The sequence below is a fragment of the Tursiops truncatus genome, chromosome 11, assembly GCF_011762595.2.
Source record: "Tursiops truncatus isolate mTurTru1 chromosome 11, mTurTru1.mat.Y, whole genome shotgun sequence".
Taxonomy (NCBI): Eukaryota; Metazoa; Chordata; class Mammalia; order Artiodactyla; family Delphinidae; genus Tursiops; species Tursiops truncatus.
Window position 1 is genome coordinate 18,384,334 of NC_047044.1, and position 15,906 is coordinate 18,400,239.

At 38.2% G+C, this 15,906-nt stretch overlaps 1 protein-coding gene across 1 annotated transcript in view; it reads left to right on the forward strand.

Annotated features, from left to right (window-relative positions):
- Positions 1-386: 386 nt before the first annotated feature.
- The window catches only part of C11H12orf42 (chromosome 11 C12orf42 homolog), a 100,618-nt gene continuing 85,098 nt past the window's right edge, over positions 387-15,906 (forward strand). Inside the window, 2 exon segments of the mRNA XM_073789214.1 lie at positions 387-468; positions 1,284-1,352. Coding sequence (XP_073645315.1) covers positions 387-468; positions 1,284-1,352 — 151 coding nt within the window.

Genomic DNA, 15,906 nt, shown 5'->3' on the forward strand with positions numbered 1-15,906 from the left:
ATTGTCATATCCTCAAGGGTGCCTTTCCTGACCTCCCCGAATGAACCTACTGTATCTATTGTATATTTGTTTCAGTCAGGTTTCTGCTGTGATAATTTTGCATAACAATTCCAAAATCAGTAGCTTTTCATCAGCGGCATCCAGTTTTTATTCATGTTTGCAGATCTGTGAGTTGGCTAAGGCTCTGCTAGCCTCAGCTGGGATTGGCTTGAGGCTGTGGGTTAGGTTTGAATCTATTACATTTGTCTCCTCCTATAGCTGTCTCCACCAGTAGCTGCCTGGAGCAATATTTTTTGTTTGTTTTTCTTACTAAAACAGAAATGCAAGAGGCCAAGCCAAACCCTGCGTGTACATTTAAAACCTCTGCTCATGTCAAGCTTGTGAACATGTCATTGGCCAAAGCAAGTCATGGTGACTGGCTCAGCATCAGTGGGACAAGGAAGCATATTTCCTTTACTCAAGTGGGAGGTACTTCAAAGCCACATGGCAGAGGGTGTAAATGTTTAATTCCATTTCATCCTAATACATCACAGTGTTCTTAAAATTCTTTATCTCTCTCATTCATAACATTTGTCACAGTTGAAAATTGACATTTATTTGTATAATTCTGCAGTTACTACCCAAGTCTTCCTCTGGACTCTTGATGGTAGGAATTGTATCTGTCTGGCCTCACCATTGTTCCCCTAGAACCCTGGACAGCATAATGAACAATATCAGGCACTCAGTGACTGAACAGCCATTGTTTGAATTTGTTTTATTGAAGAATAATTGATTTACACTATTAATTTCAGGTATACAGCATAAGGATTCAATATCTTTACAGATTATACTCCACTGAAAGTTATTACAAGATAATGGCTGTAATTCCCTGTGCTATATCCCTGTTGCTTATCTATTTCATACAGAATAGTTTGTATCCCTTAATCCTATACCCCTAATTTGCCCCTCTCCCATCCCTCTCTCGGTCGGTAACCACTAGTTTTCTATATCTATGGGTCTGTTTCTGTTTTACATATACTTTCATTTGTATTATTTTTTAGACTCTACATATAAGTAATGTATAGTATTTGTCTTTCTCTGTCTGACTTATTTCACTAAGCATAATATTCTCTAGGTGTATCCACATTGCTGCAGATGGCAGAATTTCATTCTTTTTCATGGCTGAGTAATATTCCATAAAAAAGAATAGCTTCTGATCTGCCCCCAGATCAACTCAGGAATGGAAATATATCTTTGTGAGAATTATTGGAGTGATTCTAAATGCCTTGTTTCAAATCTTTCAGAAATCCTTCTGCTGTATTTCCATTGTGAGAAGTGCAACCCTGTGGGAGAGAAGGATATCTCATGCAAACGTGAGTAAGTGGAGTGCTCTTGTGCAGGGCTGTGTCCATTGTGTCATCATTTGGGGTTCAGTTGCTTGATACATAAGATTTGTTCCTTCATTTAAAAATGTATAACTGGTGAAAGATTTGTTTTTTAGATTTCAAAATAAGGAGAATGCTAAAAGACATTTCCCATAGAACTTTGGATCCCTGTTTGAGAATCATTCTACCCCTTTCTCCTTTACACACAGATATGTACACTGAGAAAAAACTGTATCACTAATCTGATGAGGAAGTATAGAAAGGCAGTGCTTATATGTGGTACAGCATACAGGAAAGAGGGCAATGATTTCATCTTAGCATAATCAATAAGAAGAAACAACTGAATTCATCAAGAAAAAGGCTGACGTGTTAGTAGAATTCTTCCCCAGCCCACCTTGTACTCACTGGTTGCTAATGATCCGCTCTTGGGGAGAGCAGAAGTGAATGTTTATCCTGCAGTGTGCATATGCATGTCTGTAAACGGCTGTGATGTGCACATGGAGATGGTCGCCATGGCTGGCCTGTCCAGTTGTCATGGAGCTGTGGTAGCTTTCCAGGTTTAGTCCCACCAGAGCTTGTTTACAAAAGCAGGATTGGGAAAAAAAGAACCTTTCGGGCCAACACCGAAATTTACATCCTAAGGGCTCTAATTGCCTTCATTTCCTTCCTATTTACATGAAGAGAATGGCAATGTCCTTTAGAGAGGACCAGAGAGCTCAGTGACACTGATGAAATCAGAAAGTCCCAAGCCCATGGGGAGGGGGCGATTCTAGTGTTATCTTCCATAGTCTCTACTTTCCAGAACTTGTGGGCAAAATTGCTCCAAGTTACTGCTTGCTGAAAAGAATCATATGGTGACTGGAAATAGAATTCAAGAGTAGAAATCAAGAGATGTAGAAAATCACACGTTAAGATGAAAGAAAAAGGCCAACTGTGGGAAGATGCAAAACATGACCTGGTTGAAAAATGTGACCTGGTTTTCTATAGCGCTAAAACCCAGAAATATAGCTAAATAAGGCATCTACAAGATGCTGTTTCATTAGTTATTTTTCCATTTGGACTTGGAGTAATTGATTTCTTAAGAATCCTCACAATTAACGGATTCCATGACTCTCAGCATGGACTTTGTTGTGGAGAAAATGGACTCCAGTGAAGTACCCTTATTGCTACCACTCCACCATTCATACACAGGCCCTGAGAGGTCAAGGCTTCATGAGAGGGGACCACAGGTCCACTCACTTGGCAAAGAGTGAAGCAGGTGACAGTGAGAACCGTATGTTGCTAATTAGCTTATGCCACAGCCATACAGTGCCTCTCAGGCTCAGACAGGTGCCACCTGGGTACCACCTGCCCCTCCTTTCCTCAAGGTGTGGACCGGGAAGCAAGTGCAGTCCTCTGTGAACTCAGGGGCTTGGCATCAGCTGGATCCTCTTTCAAATTGTTTTATCCCTTCCCTTTTCTTGTTTCCCCCTTTCTGCTCCTTTTCTTTCTCTTTCTCTGTGTGTTTGTGTGACTTTGGAGGAATTATAGAAGTGGGACTAAAAAATTTTAAGATGTATGTCTTTAAAAGACTTTCCTGAGCTTCCTTGGTGGCGCAGTGGTTGAGAGTCCGCCTGCCGATGCAGGGGACGTGGGTTCGTGCCCCGGTCTGGGAAGATCCCACATAGCGCAGAGTGGCTGGGCCAGTGAGCCATAGCCGCTGGGCCTGCGCATCCAGAGCTTGTGCTCTGCAACGGGAGAGGCCACAACAGTGAGAGGCCCGCGTACCGCCAAACAAAAAAAAAAAAAAAAAAAAAAGACTTTCCTATTAGTTGTCATCGTTTATAGTAGATTGACTACTGTATACTTTATTACATAGTATATATTATACATTGTATATTATGCATGGTACATTGTATATTGTATAGAACGTATTTTATATAACACGTTAGACATCATATATAATATACTACCATATATAATACCTCAAATAACTATATGGTGTGTGTGTTCCAATATTATACATGATATATTGTATTTGCTGACACCAGTGGTGGTCAGTGAGCTGTTCTAAAAGCAACCGTAAAGAAAAAAATCTTTGCCTTCTAGGAGCCTATCATATAGTGAGGAACATAAATAATGGTAAATGAGCAAAATAAAGAAAGTAATTGCCGGTAATGAAAACTGCAGTGCTGTCAAGTGGGTAAATTGGGGTAATAGGTTGAGGGTGATGTGAGGTGGCCGGGGAGGCACCCAGGTAAAGTTCTGGCTGGCAGGAAGTGCCCCTGCTCCGAGCAGAAAGAGCATCCTGAGGTGGGCTGCGCTTAGCACATCTAAGAGCCGACAGAATGAGAGTGGAGCTTGAAGCGGTTGGAGCAGTGAGCAGGGGCCAGGTCACACAGGGCCTCGTGTGATGACTTGTGGCCAGTGAAAGGAGTTTGTCTTCTGTTCGGGTTGCAAGGCAGAAGCCACATGACAGTTTATTTTACGGCAGGGGATGCAACGATCTGATTTACACTTTAAGAGTTTCACTGGCTGCTTATGCAGGATGAAGTTTTTGGGAAATAAGAGACCTCGAGTCCCAGGAGGAAGTTATTAGAATATTCCAGTGAGGGAAGATGGTGGCTAGGACTAGGTTCATAGCAGTTGGAAATGGAGCTGATAAGACACTGTAATGGATTGGATGTGGGGTATGGAGAAAAGTGTAATCAAGAAGGACCTTTGGGTTTTTGGCCCAAAAACCTGGGGTGGAAGATGGTGCAGGTGGTGGGGATTTTGGGAATAGATGTTTGGTAGTGATTGATCGTCAGTAGTTGTGTTCAGAGAACGTTAAGTGTGATATGCTTAGTAGTTAACAGCTCATTGATCAGAACTTAGGCTCATGGTCAGATCTAGCTGCAGGAGAGGCTGGGAAATGTCCATTAACTGAGCACATTGTGACCTCAAACTCAGGGTTTTGTTACAAAGAATGAAAATAGAATGGATATTGGGATAGTTGACCAACAATGTCTGCCACAGAAATCAATAGTAAAAATACTACCCAGAGTATGGCTGCCAAAAAATTGCTTCAACATGACTAATGGGTCAAAGAAGAAATAATGATGAAAAGGAAAAAGTTTTCAGAATTAAACGATATAATAATAATAAGAATAAATGTGGGATGCACTTAATGTGGTTCCTGGAGGTGGATTTATGCCTAAATCTCATATTAGAGAAAAATAAAAGTCGAAAATTAAAGAACTAGGCATTCAAATTAAGGGCATATTATTAAAAAAAAATTCAAAGGAAGCGAAAAGAAGGAATTAAAGTAGGACAAGAAATCACCAAAATAGAAAACAAAAATACAATTAGAGAAAATCAACAAAGCTAAAAGCTTTGTTATTGGAAGGAGTGAATAAAATAGACAAGCCTAGCAAGACTGATAAAGGGGAAAAAAAGGAGAAACAGTTTTCATTTTCATTTTTAGGAATGAAAAGGGAAATGTACCTACAAATGCAGTGGAGACTTAGAAGATCAAGGATCAATACTATAAATAACTTACGTGAACAAGTTGAAAACACTATTAAATCAATATTCAGAAGTTTTCATTCCCTCAAAGAAAGCATGCCCAGAGGGTACTGTAACTGAGCTTTATTAAAACTCTAAATGTCAGATAATCCTTATATAGAGAAACAGAAAACGTCACCTCAGTCATTGTTTGAAGTTAGTAAAGCTTTGAAAATAAAATGGGACAGACTATGGATCAACCTCATTTATGAAAAATATTAAATTAACTGTGAGCAAACTGAAATTCAGCAGTGTAGACAATAAAATAAATCATAACCAAGTAGGGTTTATTCTAGAGATGCAAAAACAGTTTAACATCAAAAAAATCAATTCATGAAATATACATTAACAGATTAAGGGAGTAAGATCATATGGCCATCCCAACGACACTTCAGCATTAATTTATGGGAAAAAAGGAACATTTAGAAAACTGGGAATATTAAGGAACTTCCTTAACCTGAAAAATAATCCATAAAAAGCCTACAGGAAGAATAATCAGACTTAATAGCAGGCCTTTGGATGCATTTCTATTAAAGTAAGGGAAACCAGAATGTCTGCTATAATTGTGTCTATTCAGCAATGTCCTGGGGGGACAAAGCAATGAAATATATATTTTAAAAAGTTACAAGAATTGGGAAAAAAAGGACAATATTGATTATATGCCTTGCAGATTATCTCCAAATTATTAAAACATGAATTATTAAAACCAAAACTAAAGTCAGCTTGGAATAAATCTAACAAAATATTTGTAAAACACATATGGAGAAAAGTACAAAATGTTACTGAATGACATAAAGAAGGACCTGAATAAAGGAAGAGACACTATGCTAAGGAATGAGAGATAATCACAGTGTTTTTGGTGAAGTTAAAGAGCAGATCCTACAAGTTGTCTGGAAGATCAAGGACTAAGTGTAAATAAGAGTTATGAAGAAGAAAATATGGGAACTTGTAGTATCAGCTACCAAGACCTTCATAAAGATATAATAATAAGACAATGAGCTATTGGCTCAAGTTTAGGCCAACGGAGCAGAATAGAATATATAATTCTTATATATTCTTTTATAAATTCTTCTTTTTTAACATTTTTATTGGAGTATAATTGCTTTACATTGTTGTGTTAGTTTCTGCTTTATAACAAAGTGAATCAGCTATACGTATACTTATATCCCCATATCCCCTCCCTTTTGCGTCTCCCTCCCACCCTCCCTATCCCACCCCTCTAGGTGGTCACAAAGCACCGAGCTGATCTCCCTGTGCTATGCGGCTGCTTCCCACTAGCTGTTTTACGTTTGGTAGTGTATATATGTCCATGCCGCTCTCTCACTTTGTTGCAGCTTACCCTTCCCCCTCCCTGTGTCCTTAAATCCATCCTCTACATCTGTGTCTTTATTCCTGTCCTGCCCCTAGGTTCTTCAGAACCATTTTTTTTTTTTTAGAGTCCATATATTTGTGTTAGCATATGGTATTTGTTTTTCCCTTTCTGACTTACTTCACTCTGTATGACAGACTCTAGGTCCATCCACCTCACTACAAATAACTCAATTTCGTTTCTTTTTAATGGCTGAGTAACATTCCATTGTATATATGTGCCACATCTTCTTTATCCATTCATCTGTTGATGGACACTTAGGTTGCTTCCACGTGCTGGCTGTTGTAAATAGAGCTGCAGTGAACATTGTGGTACGTGACTCTTTTTGAATTATGTTTTTCTCAGGGTATATGCCCAGTAGTGGGATTGGTGGGTAGTATGGTAGTTCTATTTTTAGTTTATTAAGGAACCTCCATACTGTTCTCCATAGTGGCTGTATCAATTTACATTCCCACCAACAGTGCAAGAGGGTTCCCTTTTCTCCACACCCTCTCCAGCATTTTTTGTTTGTAGATTTTTTGATGATTGCCATTCTGACCGGTTCTTATATAAATTCTTACATAAATCTTATATAAGTCTCGTTGTATACAGAAGGTACATTAGATACTGATGGGGAAAGGAAGAATTCTTTAATGAATAGTGCCTGAAACAACTGGCAATCCCTACGGAAAAAAGGTGAAAATGTACGCCTACTTTATAGCATGCAGAAAAGTAAATTTTGGGTGATTTTAAGCCCTACGTGTAAAAGGAATAACTTTTAGAAAAGAATAAAAAATATTTTTGTGACATTAAATGTCTAGGAAAGTTTTCTTCAGCAAGGGATGTAAATCACAAACTTTAAAAGTATGTTGATAAATTTTACTACATTAAAATTAGAACATTTTGTTGACTGAGATTTATAACAAAAGTGAAAAGACGAGTTAACAATAAACATATGTATAAATATTAACAAGGGGTTGGTATCTTGAATTTACAGAGAATTCATACCAGTTGGTAAGAAAAAGATAAGTAATGTGGTAGAAAGAGGAACAAAGGGTAGGAATTGACAATTCACAAAGAGCAAAGCTGAATATCTAATAAATGTGCTAATTGATGTTTAGGCTTACTTACATCCATCAGTGGACATAACTTTAAAAAATCTTACGGTAACAACTGTTGGCAAATGTGCAGAGAAATGAGACGTCTTGTACACACTGCTGTGGAATCACTTTGGAGAGCATTTTCACCATCTAACACAATTATAGAATGCAAACACCTTTGTCCCAACAATTTCCCACCAGGTGTGAATTTAGAGACTATGTGTACTCCAGGATACGTATAAAAGAATGTTTTTTGTTCCACTGATTTTTTGATAATGACAAACCGAAAAGACATACCTGACCATTAACAGGAGAATGGATAAATACATTGTGACATATTTATATAATGGTATAGTATTATACCATTGTAGTTTAAAGGAATTGCAAATAGTTTAAAGGAATGAGTTAAAGCTACACATACCATCAAGGATAAATCTCAATAACCTGATGTATGGATAAATCACGTCACAGAAATAATTATGTGTTTAATGTGATAGATATTGTCGTTTAGGCCAGATAAATCTACATGCCTTTGCTTTCCTTTCCCAGTTTAGGGTCATTTGAGACAGACAAATCAGACAGTTGGTGGTAAAAATATACTCCATGTCAAAGCTGGATTGAAGGACTTCGTAATGTTTCCAAAAATATGAACAGATTATATCATTCTCCTGCTCACAAACCTACAGTGTGTTTTGATTTAACTCCCAATAAAACCCAGAGTCTTTATTACGGCTCTAAGACCCTGCACCATCAGGGTCCTACTACCTTCTTGGCCTCATCACTCATCCCTTTCTCTCCAGCCTGTCTCTCGTCCAGTTCTCCAAGCCCCCTTTTCACTTATTGTTCTAGTATTCTAGTGCAAGGTCCTAGAATGCACCTTGCTCCCTCCCTTCTTCCAGATCTCAACCCCACTTGCCTCAGAACTAGAGAAACCTGGTTGGATGGGACGTGCAGGATTGGAGCTCTCCTAAGTAAATCGATTTAGAGTTACTCACCAGCGAGTCTGTGCTCAAGGATCTAAAACAATGGTGTCCAAATTTTAACTGCAAACTCCTAGCAATGAAAAAAAGGTTGAGTGCCTATCTCCAGTCTACTTACATTTATGTATGTGTGTGTACTACTCCATTTGTTAGTGTTATAAACTATGTTCTAATGTATTTATACATTATAAATATATTATCAATACATATCCCATCAAATTTAAAAATAAATGAGACAAGTGAACATTATTTTTTCATGTCTAATCATGTTGATTTCATACTATCTTTAAATAATGTCAAGAAACATCATGCACAAGGGTTATTGTTAGTAAGAGTGGATATAAAGTCTTTATATATGTAGTCTTCATATATATAAAATCTTCAGAAGTCTTCTTACTAAATTTCAAGTATCTTGACCAACTTCTTGACAGCTTCTTTGAGATCATCATTTTTTACCTTGTAGTGTGGCACATGAAGATACCATACTAGAAAAAAGAGAAGTGTTGACTCAGCCATTTTCTCAGTTGATTAATTCATCAAATACTGATTCAGTTACTGCTGTGTGCTAAATGTAAGCTCCCTAAGCGTAGGGGCCAGGCTGTCTGTTTTACTTTGGTTAGATCCTCAGCTCCGGGCAGGATGCGTGGTGCATGGTAGACGCTTGTTATCTGTTGAATATCAGCTTAGTATTTGTTGAATAAATGAGTGAATGAGCCGAGTGCCCTGCAGGTGCTGGGGAGACCCAGGTGAGCCTCTAACCCCACTTTCCTATTGCTGTGTTTAGCTGTTGTTCCCGGAATGACCTTGCTTTGCTCCTGAAGCTCCCACATCTGTACCACTGCCCCCGCCAGCCTTGTTTCCCTGCACCCAGCCCCACACTAGATGGAATTTTCTCTGCCCCGATTTGGAGTCAGCCTCCATTGCTGGGCTTTCATCTGGACCTCACAATGAGCTGTGTACTCACTCCACCCCTCCAGTGCTTGCTTTCCTTTTCTGCTAGAGTCTTTCCAGGTTGCATTGCTAGGAAACACTTCTTAGTATTTGTGGAAAAAAAATACGTTGTTTTCTGGAAAGTATGCTTTCAATTGGCTGCACATTTCAGATCACAGTCAAATCAGCGATCGTGTATTAAACACATATTCTAAAGTTACGTGCCATTCAAGGCTCGTATACAAGCTGTGGTGGTTTCACATGGAGAAAGATACAGGAGTTGGTCATAAACAGGGGTCAGTAACCCTTGCACGCATCCGTTCCACGCAAGTGTTAAAATTGATATTTGAAAGAATGAACTGGAGACAGCTGGGTGAGCTGAGGGCTGTAAGAGGTAGGTAAATGTAGGGCAGGTCCTGAAACTTGTGTTCTAGAAAAGAGCGTCATTTTCTCAGCAGGTGTAAGTGAGCTAGATTTGGACAGGAGGGAATTTTCAGACCTTTTATGAGTGAGTAATTTGGAAAGTGGAGTGTCTTCATCTCAGCATGCCAGGTAGAGAGCTCATTCTCTATTGCCTGTATGATTTCAGAAGTGGATTAATCCTGCTGTGGCTGAGATGGTCTGGGGACACCTTTTGTATTCAACTAAGTGTTTCTGCAGACATTTAAGTTTGGCTTTTCTAATATCCAATATGAAAGTCTGAAAGAAAAAGAGAGGAATGTCCACTTACTTTGGAAAAGCGAATATTAATTGTCCCAGACGATAGCTGGCAAATCAGGGTCCTACAGAAATGATAACAAGCACATACCTGCGTCCCTGGAGGAGGGCCCACTGGGGACCCTGCTGATCTCTAGCATGTTGCTCTGCCTAGAAGCATAGAGCACAGAGCTGGAAAGGGTTATGTTTCAGAAGTGGAATCACACATATAGAGCTGTGAATAAACATCACAGGTTTTCGCTTTTAACAGACCTGTGTTGTTGTTAGGGTTAAATGAGTTAACAAATGTTACATGTTTCATTCATTCAACAGATTGTATTAAGTGAAATAAATACACAGCAGGCATTGTTTTAATCATAATTAGTGAGCAAAATGAAAGACTCTGTCCTCATGGAGTTTCCATTCCAGCGTCAGAACCAGTTAAGGAACAGATGGGTCAGAAAGCGGTAAACACTATAGAGAAAATGTTGGATAAGAGAATGGGGGCATGTGCCACTGTGGATAGTATATCAGTAGGATTCTTATTTGCAAACAACAGAAGCTGACTCTGGTTGATTGATCAGTAAAGGGGTTAAAATTGGGTGGTTCACAGGATCATCGGGAGTGTTAGGGAACCAGATCCAAAGGTAGGCTTCTTAGAACAGTGTCTCAGAGAACCTTGCAGAACTGATCTGATCCCTGCTACCACCTGCCTCCACCTCCACCACTGAGAATGAGATGCTGGAGCTTATGCCGCTGCTACTTCTGTGCCAGGGACTCGGACTTGCAGTTTCTTCTACTGGCAGAAAGAGAAAGCGCTTCCTGCCTTTTTCTCACATGTTACTAGTTCAGGAGTCGGGCTGCGGATGCCAGTGCCTGGGCATTGACAGTATCCACAGATTTGAGATCAAGGTTAAACGAGTTAGCGCTAATAACCAAATTCAGCAAAGTTGTAGGGTACAAAATCAACATGCAAAACTCAGTTGTATTTCTATACACTAGCAATGAACACTCTGGAAGGGAAATTAAGAAAATAATTCTATTTATAATAGCATAAAAAAAGAATAAAATACTTATGAATGAATTTAACTAAGGAAGTGAAGGATTTGTATGTTGAAAACTATTAAACAATGCTGAAGGAAATTAATGACCTAAATAAATGCAAAGACATCTTGTGTTCACAGATTGAAAGACTTGGCATTACTGGTAAGATAATATTACTACCTAAAGTGACTTGCAAATTCAATGCAATCCCTATCAAAATCCCAACTTTTTAAAAATAGAAAAATTCATCCTGGGAGTTCCCTGGCAGTCCAGTAGTTAGGACCCAGCACTTTCACTTCAGGGGCCCAAGTTTGATCTCTGGTCAAGGAACTAAGATCCCACAGGCCATGTGGCGTGGCCAAAAAAAACCCAACAAACATTCATCCTAAATTCATATGGAATGTCAAGGGACCCCAAATAGCCAAAACAATCTTGGAAAAGAAGTACAAATTTGGAAGGCTCACACTTCCTGATGTCAAAACTTGCTACAAAGCTACAGTAATCTAAACAGTGTGGTACTGTCATAAGGATTAACAAATAGACCAGAGGAATAGAACTGAAAGCCCAAAAATAAACCCTCACACATATGGTCAATTGATTTTGACAAGGGTGCTAAGATCATTCAATGGAGAAAGGACAGTCTTTTCAATAAATTTTGCTGAGAGAACTGGATATTCAGATGCAAAAGAATGAAATTGGACCTTACACAATATATAAAATTAACTCAGAGTGGATCAAAGACCTAAATGTAAGAGCTAAAACTATAAAAGTCTTAGCAGAAAACATAGGGAAAATTCTTCACATGGAAAAATCTTCAACCATTGCCATAGATTTGGCAGTGATTTCTTAAATTTGACACCAAAACACAGGCAGCAAAAGAGAGAATAAATTGGACTTCACCAAAATTAAACACTTTTGTACATCAGAGGACACTATCAAGAGAGTGAAAAGACAACCCACAGAATGGGAGAACATATTTGCCAATCATATCTGATAAGAGGTTAATTATCCAGAATATATGAAGAACTCTTTTTTTTAATTGAAGTATAGTTGATTTACAATGTTGTGTTCATTTCTGCTGCACAGCAAAGTGACTCAGTCATACATATATATACATCCTTCTTTGAATATTCTTTTACATTATGGTTTATCATAGGATATTGAATATAGTTCTCTGTGCTATACAGTAGGACCTTGTTATTTATCCGTTCTACATATAATAGCTTACATCTGCTAACCCCATCCTCCCACTCCATCCCTTCCCAACCCAACCCCCCTTGGCAATCACCAGTCTATTCTCTATTCCTGTGATTCTGTTTCTGTTTCATAGATAGGTTCATTTGTGTCATATTTTAGATTCCACATGTAAGTGATATCATGGTATTTGTCTTTCTCTTTCTAACTTCACTTAGTATGATAATCTCTAGTTGCATTCATGTTGCTGCTAATGGCATTATTTCATTCTTTTTTACGGCTGGTTATATGAAGTAGTATAGGAAGTACTCTTATAACTCAACACAAAAAAACAAATAATTGGATTAAAAAATGATCAAATGACTTGAATGGACATTTCTCCAAAGAATACATACAAATGGCCAATAAGCATATAGAAAGTTGTTCAACACCATTAGCCACTAGGGAAATGCAAATTAAAACCACAATAAGATATTTCTTCACACTCATTAGGATGGCTATTATTAAAAAAAAAAAAATAGCAAGTGTGGGCAAGGATGTGGGGAAATTGGAACCCTGGTGCATTGCTAGTGGGAGTATAAAATGTTGTAGCCACTGTGGGATATGGGCCCCAAAGAACTCAAAACAGAGACTCAAACAGATATGAGTATGCCAGTATTCGTAGCAGCACTATTCACAACAGCCAAAGTGTAGAAACAGCACAGTGTCATTAATACATGACTGGATAATCATAATGTGGTATAGCCATGCACTAGAATATTATTCAGCTATAAAAAGGAATGAAGTTTTGATATTTGCTACAACATGGATGGACCTTGGAAACATTATTCTAGGTAAAAAATAGTGTATGATTCCATTTATATGTGGTCTCTAGAAAAGGCAAATTCAGAGAGACAGAAAGTAGAAGTTGCCAGGGAACCTGAGGCAAGGAGCTAAAGGGGAGTTATCACTTAACGGATACAGAGTTTCTGTTTGAGATGATGAAAAATTTCTGGGATTAGTGGTGATCATTACTGCACAACATTGTGAATGTACTTAATGACACTGAATTGTATACTCAAAGATGCTTAAAATAGTAAAATTTCCTGTTTTGTATAATTTAAAATTATAAAAAATAAAGATGAAATGGTGTAAAGCACATAGAACTGTCCCTGGAACATAGTAAGTGCTCTGTAAATGGTAGCTATTAATATTTTGTGCCAGATACTGGGGATGCAATTGTAAGAGAGTGAAGAGAAAAGACATACAGAAGAATGAAAATCAGACTGGCAGCGGAGTTTCCAGCAGCAATGCTGGAGGCCAGAGACATTGAAATAACATCTTTAATGTGCTGAGAGTAAATTAGCCTTGTGTCACTAGCAAAATGATCTTTCAAGGACGGGGATGAAATAAAGATATTTTAAGTGAAAACTGAGAGATTTCACCAACAGACCATGATGAAAGTAATTTCTAAAACTGTGTTTCAAGAAGGAGCAGTATGACCCCAGAGAGACCTGAGATGTGAGAAGGTGTGAAAACAGAGCAGCTGGGAGTGCAGCTGAGGTCCACATGTGCTGCCCAAGATTAGACTGAGCCTCATGACCTCTCTGGGCCTCATATCTTCATGGACAGTGGATTCCTCAGCAAATTAACTGCCTCTGTGCCTTCCTATCCTGAGGTCAACCTCTTCTGTGGCCCCAAGGTTAGAAACTGATAGAATGGCTTGTCGAATGAATACATGAATATTGGGTAGAAAGATGAGGGCACTCAAGGGAAGGTCTGTGTATTTCATTTCTTTTTTTTTAATTAATTATCCATTTTATACATATTAGTGTATACATGTCAATCCCAATCTCCCAATTCATCACACCACCCCGCCAGCCGCCACTTTCCCCCCTTGGTGTCCATACATTTGTTCTCTACATCTGTGTCTCAACTTCTGCCCTGCAAACCGGTTCATCTGTACCATTTTTCTAGGTTCCACATATATGCGTTAATATACAATATTTGTTTTTCACTTTCTGACTTACTTCACTCTGTATGACAATCTCTAGATCCATCCACATCTCTACAAATGGCCCAATTTCATTCCTTTTTATGGCTGAGTAATGTTTCATTGTATATATGTACCACATCTTCTTTATCCATTCATCTGTCGATGGGCATTTAGGTTGCTTCCATGTCCTGGCTATTGTAAATAGTGCTGCAATGAACATTGGGATGCATGTGCCTTTTTGAATTATGGTTTTCTCTGGGTATATGCCCAATAGTGGGATTGCTGGATTATATGGTAATTCTATTTTTAGTTTTTTAAGGAACCTCCATACTGTTCTCCATAGTGGCTGTATCAATTTACATGCCCACCAACAATGCAAGAAGGTTCCCCTTTCTCTACACCCTCGCCAGCATTTGTTGTTTGTAGATTTTCTGATGATGCCCATTCTAACTGGTGTGAGGTGATACCTCATTGTAGTTTTGATTTGCATTTCTCTAATAATTAGTGATGTTGAGCAGCTTTTCATGTGCTTCTTGGCCATCTGTATGTCTTCTTTGGAGAAAAGTCTATTTAGGTCTTCTGCCCATTTTTAGATTGGGTTGTTTGTTTTTTTAATATTGAGCTGCATGAGCTGTTTATATATTTTGGAAATTAATCCTTTGTCCATTGATTCATTTGCAAATATTTTCTCAGAGGATTGTCTTTTCTTCTTGTTTGTAGTTTCCTTTGCTGTGCAAAAACTTTTAAGTTTCATTAGGTCCCATTTGTTTATTTTTTTATTTCCATTACTGTAGGAGGTGGATCAAAAAAGATCTTGCTGTGATTAATGTCAAAGAATGTTCATCCTATGTTTTCCTCTAAGAGTTTTATAGTGTCCAGTCTTACATTTAGGTCTCTAATCCATTTTGAGTTTATTTTTGTGTATGATGTTAGGAAGTGTTCTAATTTCATTCTTTTACATGTAGCTGTCCATTTTTTCCAGCACCACTTATTGAAGAGACTGTCGTTTCTCCATTGTATATCATTGCCTCCTTTGTCATAGATTAGTTGACCATAGGTGCGTGGGTTTATCTCTGAGCTTTCTATCCTATTCCATTGATATTCTGGTTTTCTGGTATTTCTGGTTTTCTGCCAGTACCATATTTCTGGTTTTCTGCCAGTACCATATTGTCTTGAATACTGTAGCTTTGTAGTATAGTCTGAAGTCAGGGAGTCTGATTCCTCCAGCTCCGTTTTTTTCCCCTCAAGACTGCTTTGGCTATTTGGGGTCTTTTGTGTCTCCATACAAATTTTAAGATTTTTTGTTCTAGTTCTGTAAAAAATGCCATTGGTAATTTGATAGGGATTGCATTGAATCTGTAGATTGCTTTGGGTAGTATAGTCATTTTCACAATGTTGATTCTTCCAGTCCAAGAACATGGTATATCTCTCCATCTGTTTGTATCATCTTTAATTTCTTTCATTAGTGTTTTATAGTTTTCTCCATACAGGTCTTTTGTCTCCTTAGGTAGGTTTATTTCTAGGTATTTTATTCTTTTTGTCACAGTGGTAAATGGGAGTGTTTCCTTAATTTGTCTTTCAAATTTTTCATCATTAGTGTATAGGAATGCAAGAGATTTCTGTGCATTAACTTTGTATCCTGCAACTTTGCCAAATTCATAGATTAGCTCCAGTAGTTTTCTTGTAGCATCTTTAGGATTCTCTATGTATGGTATCATGTCATCTGTAAACAGTGACAGTTTTACTTCTT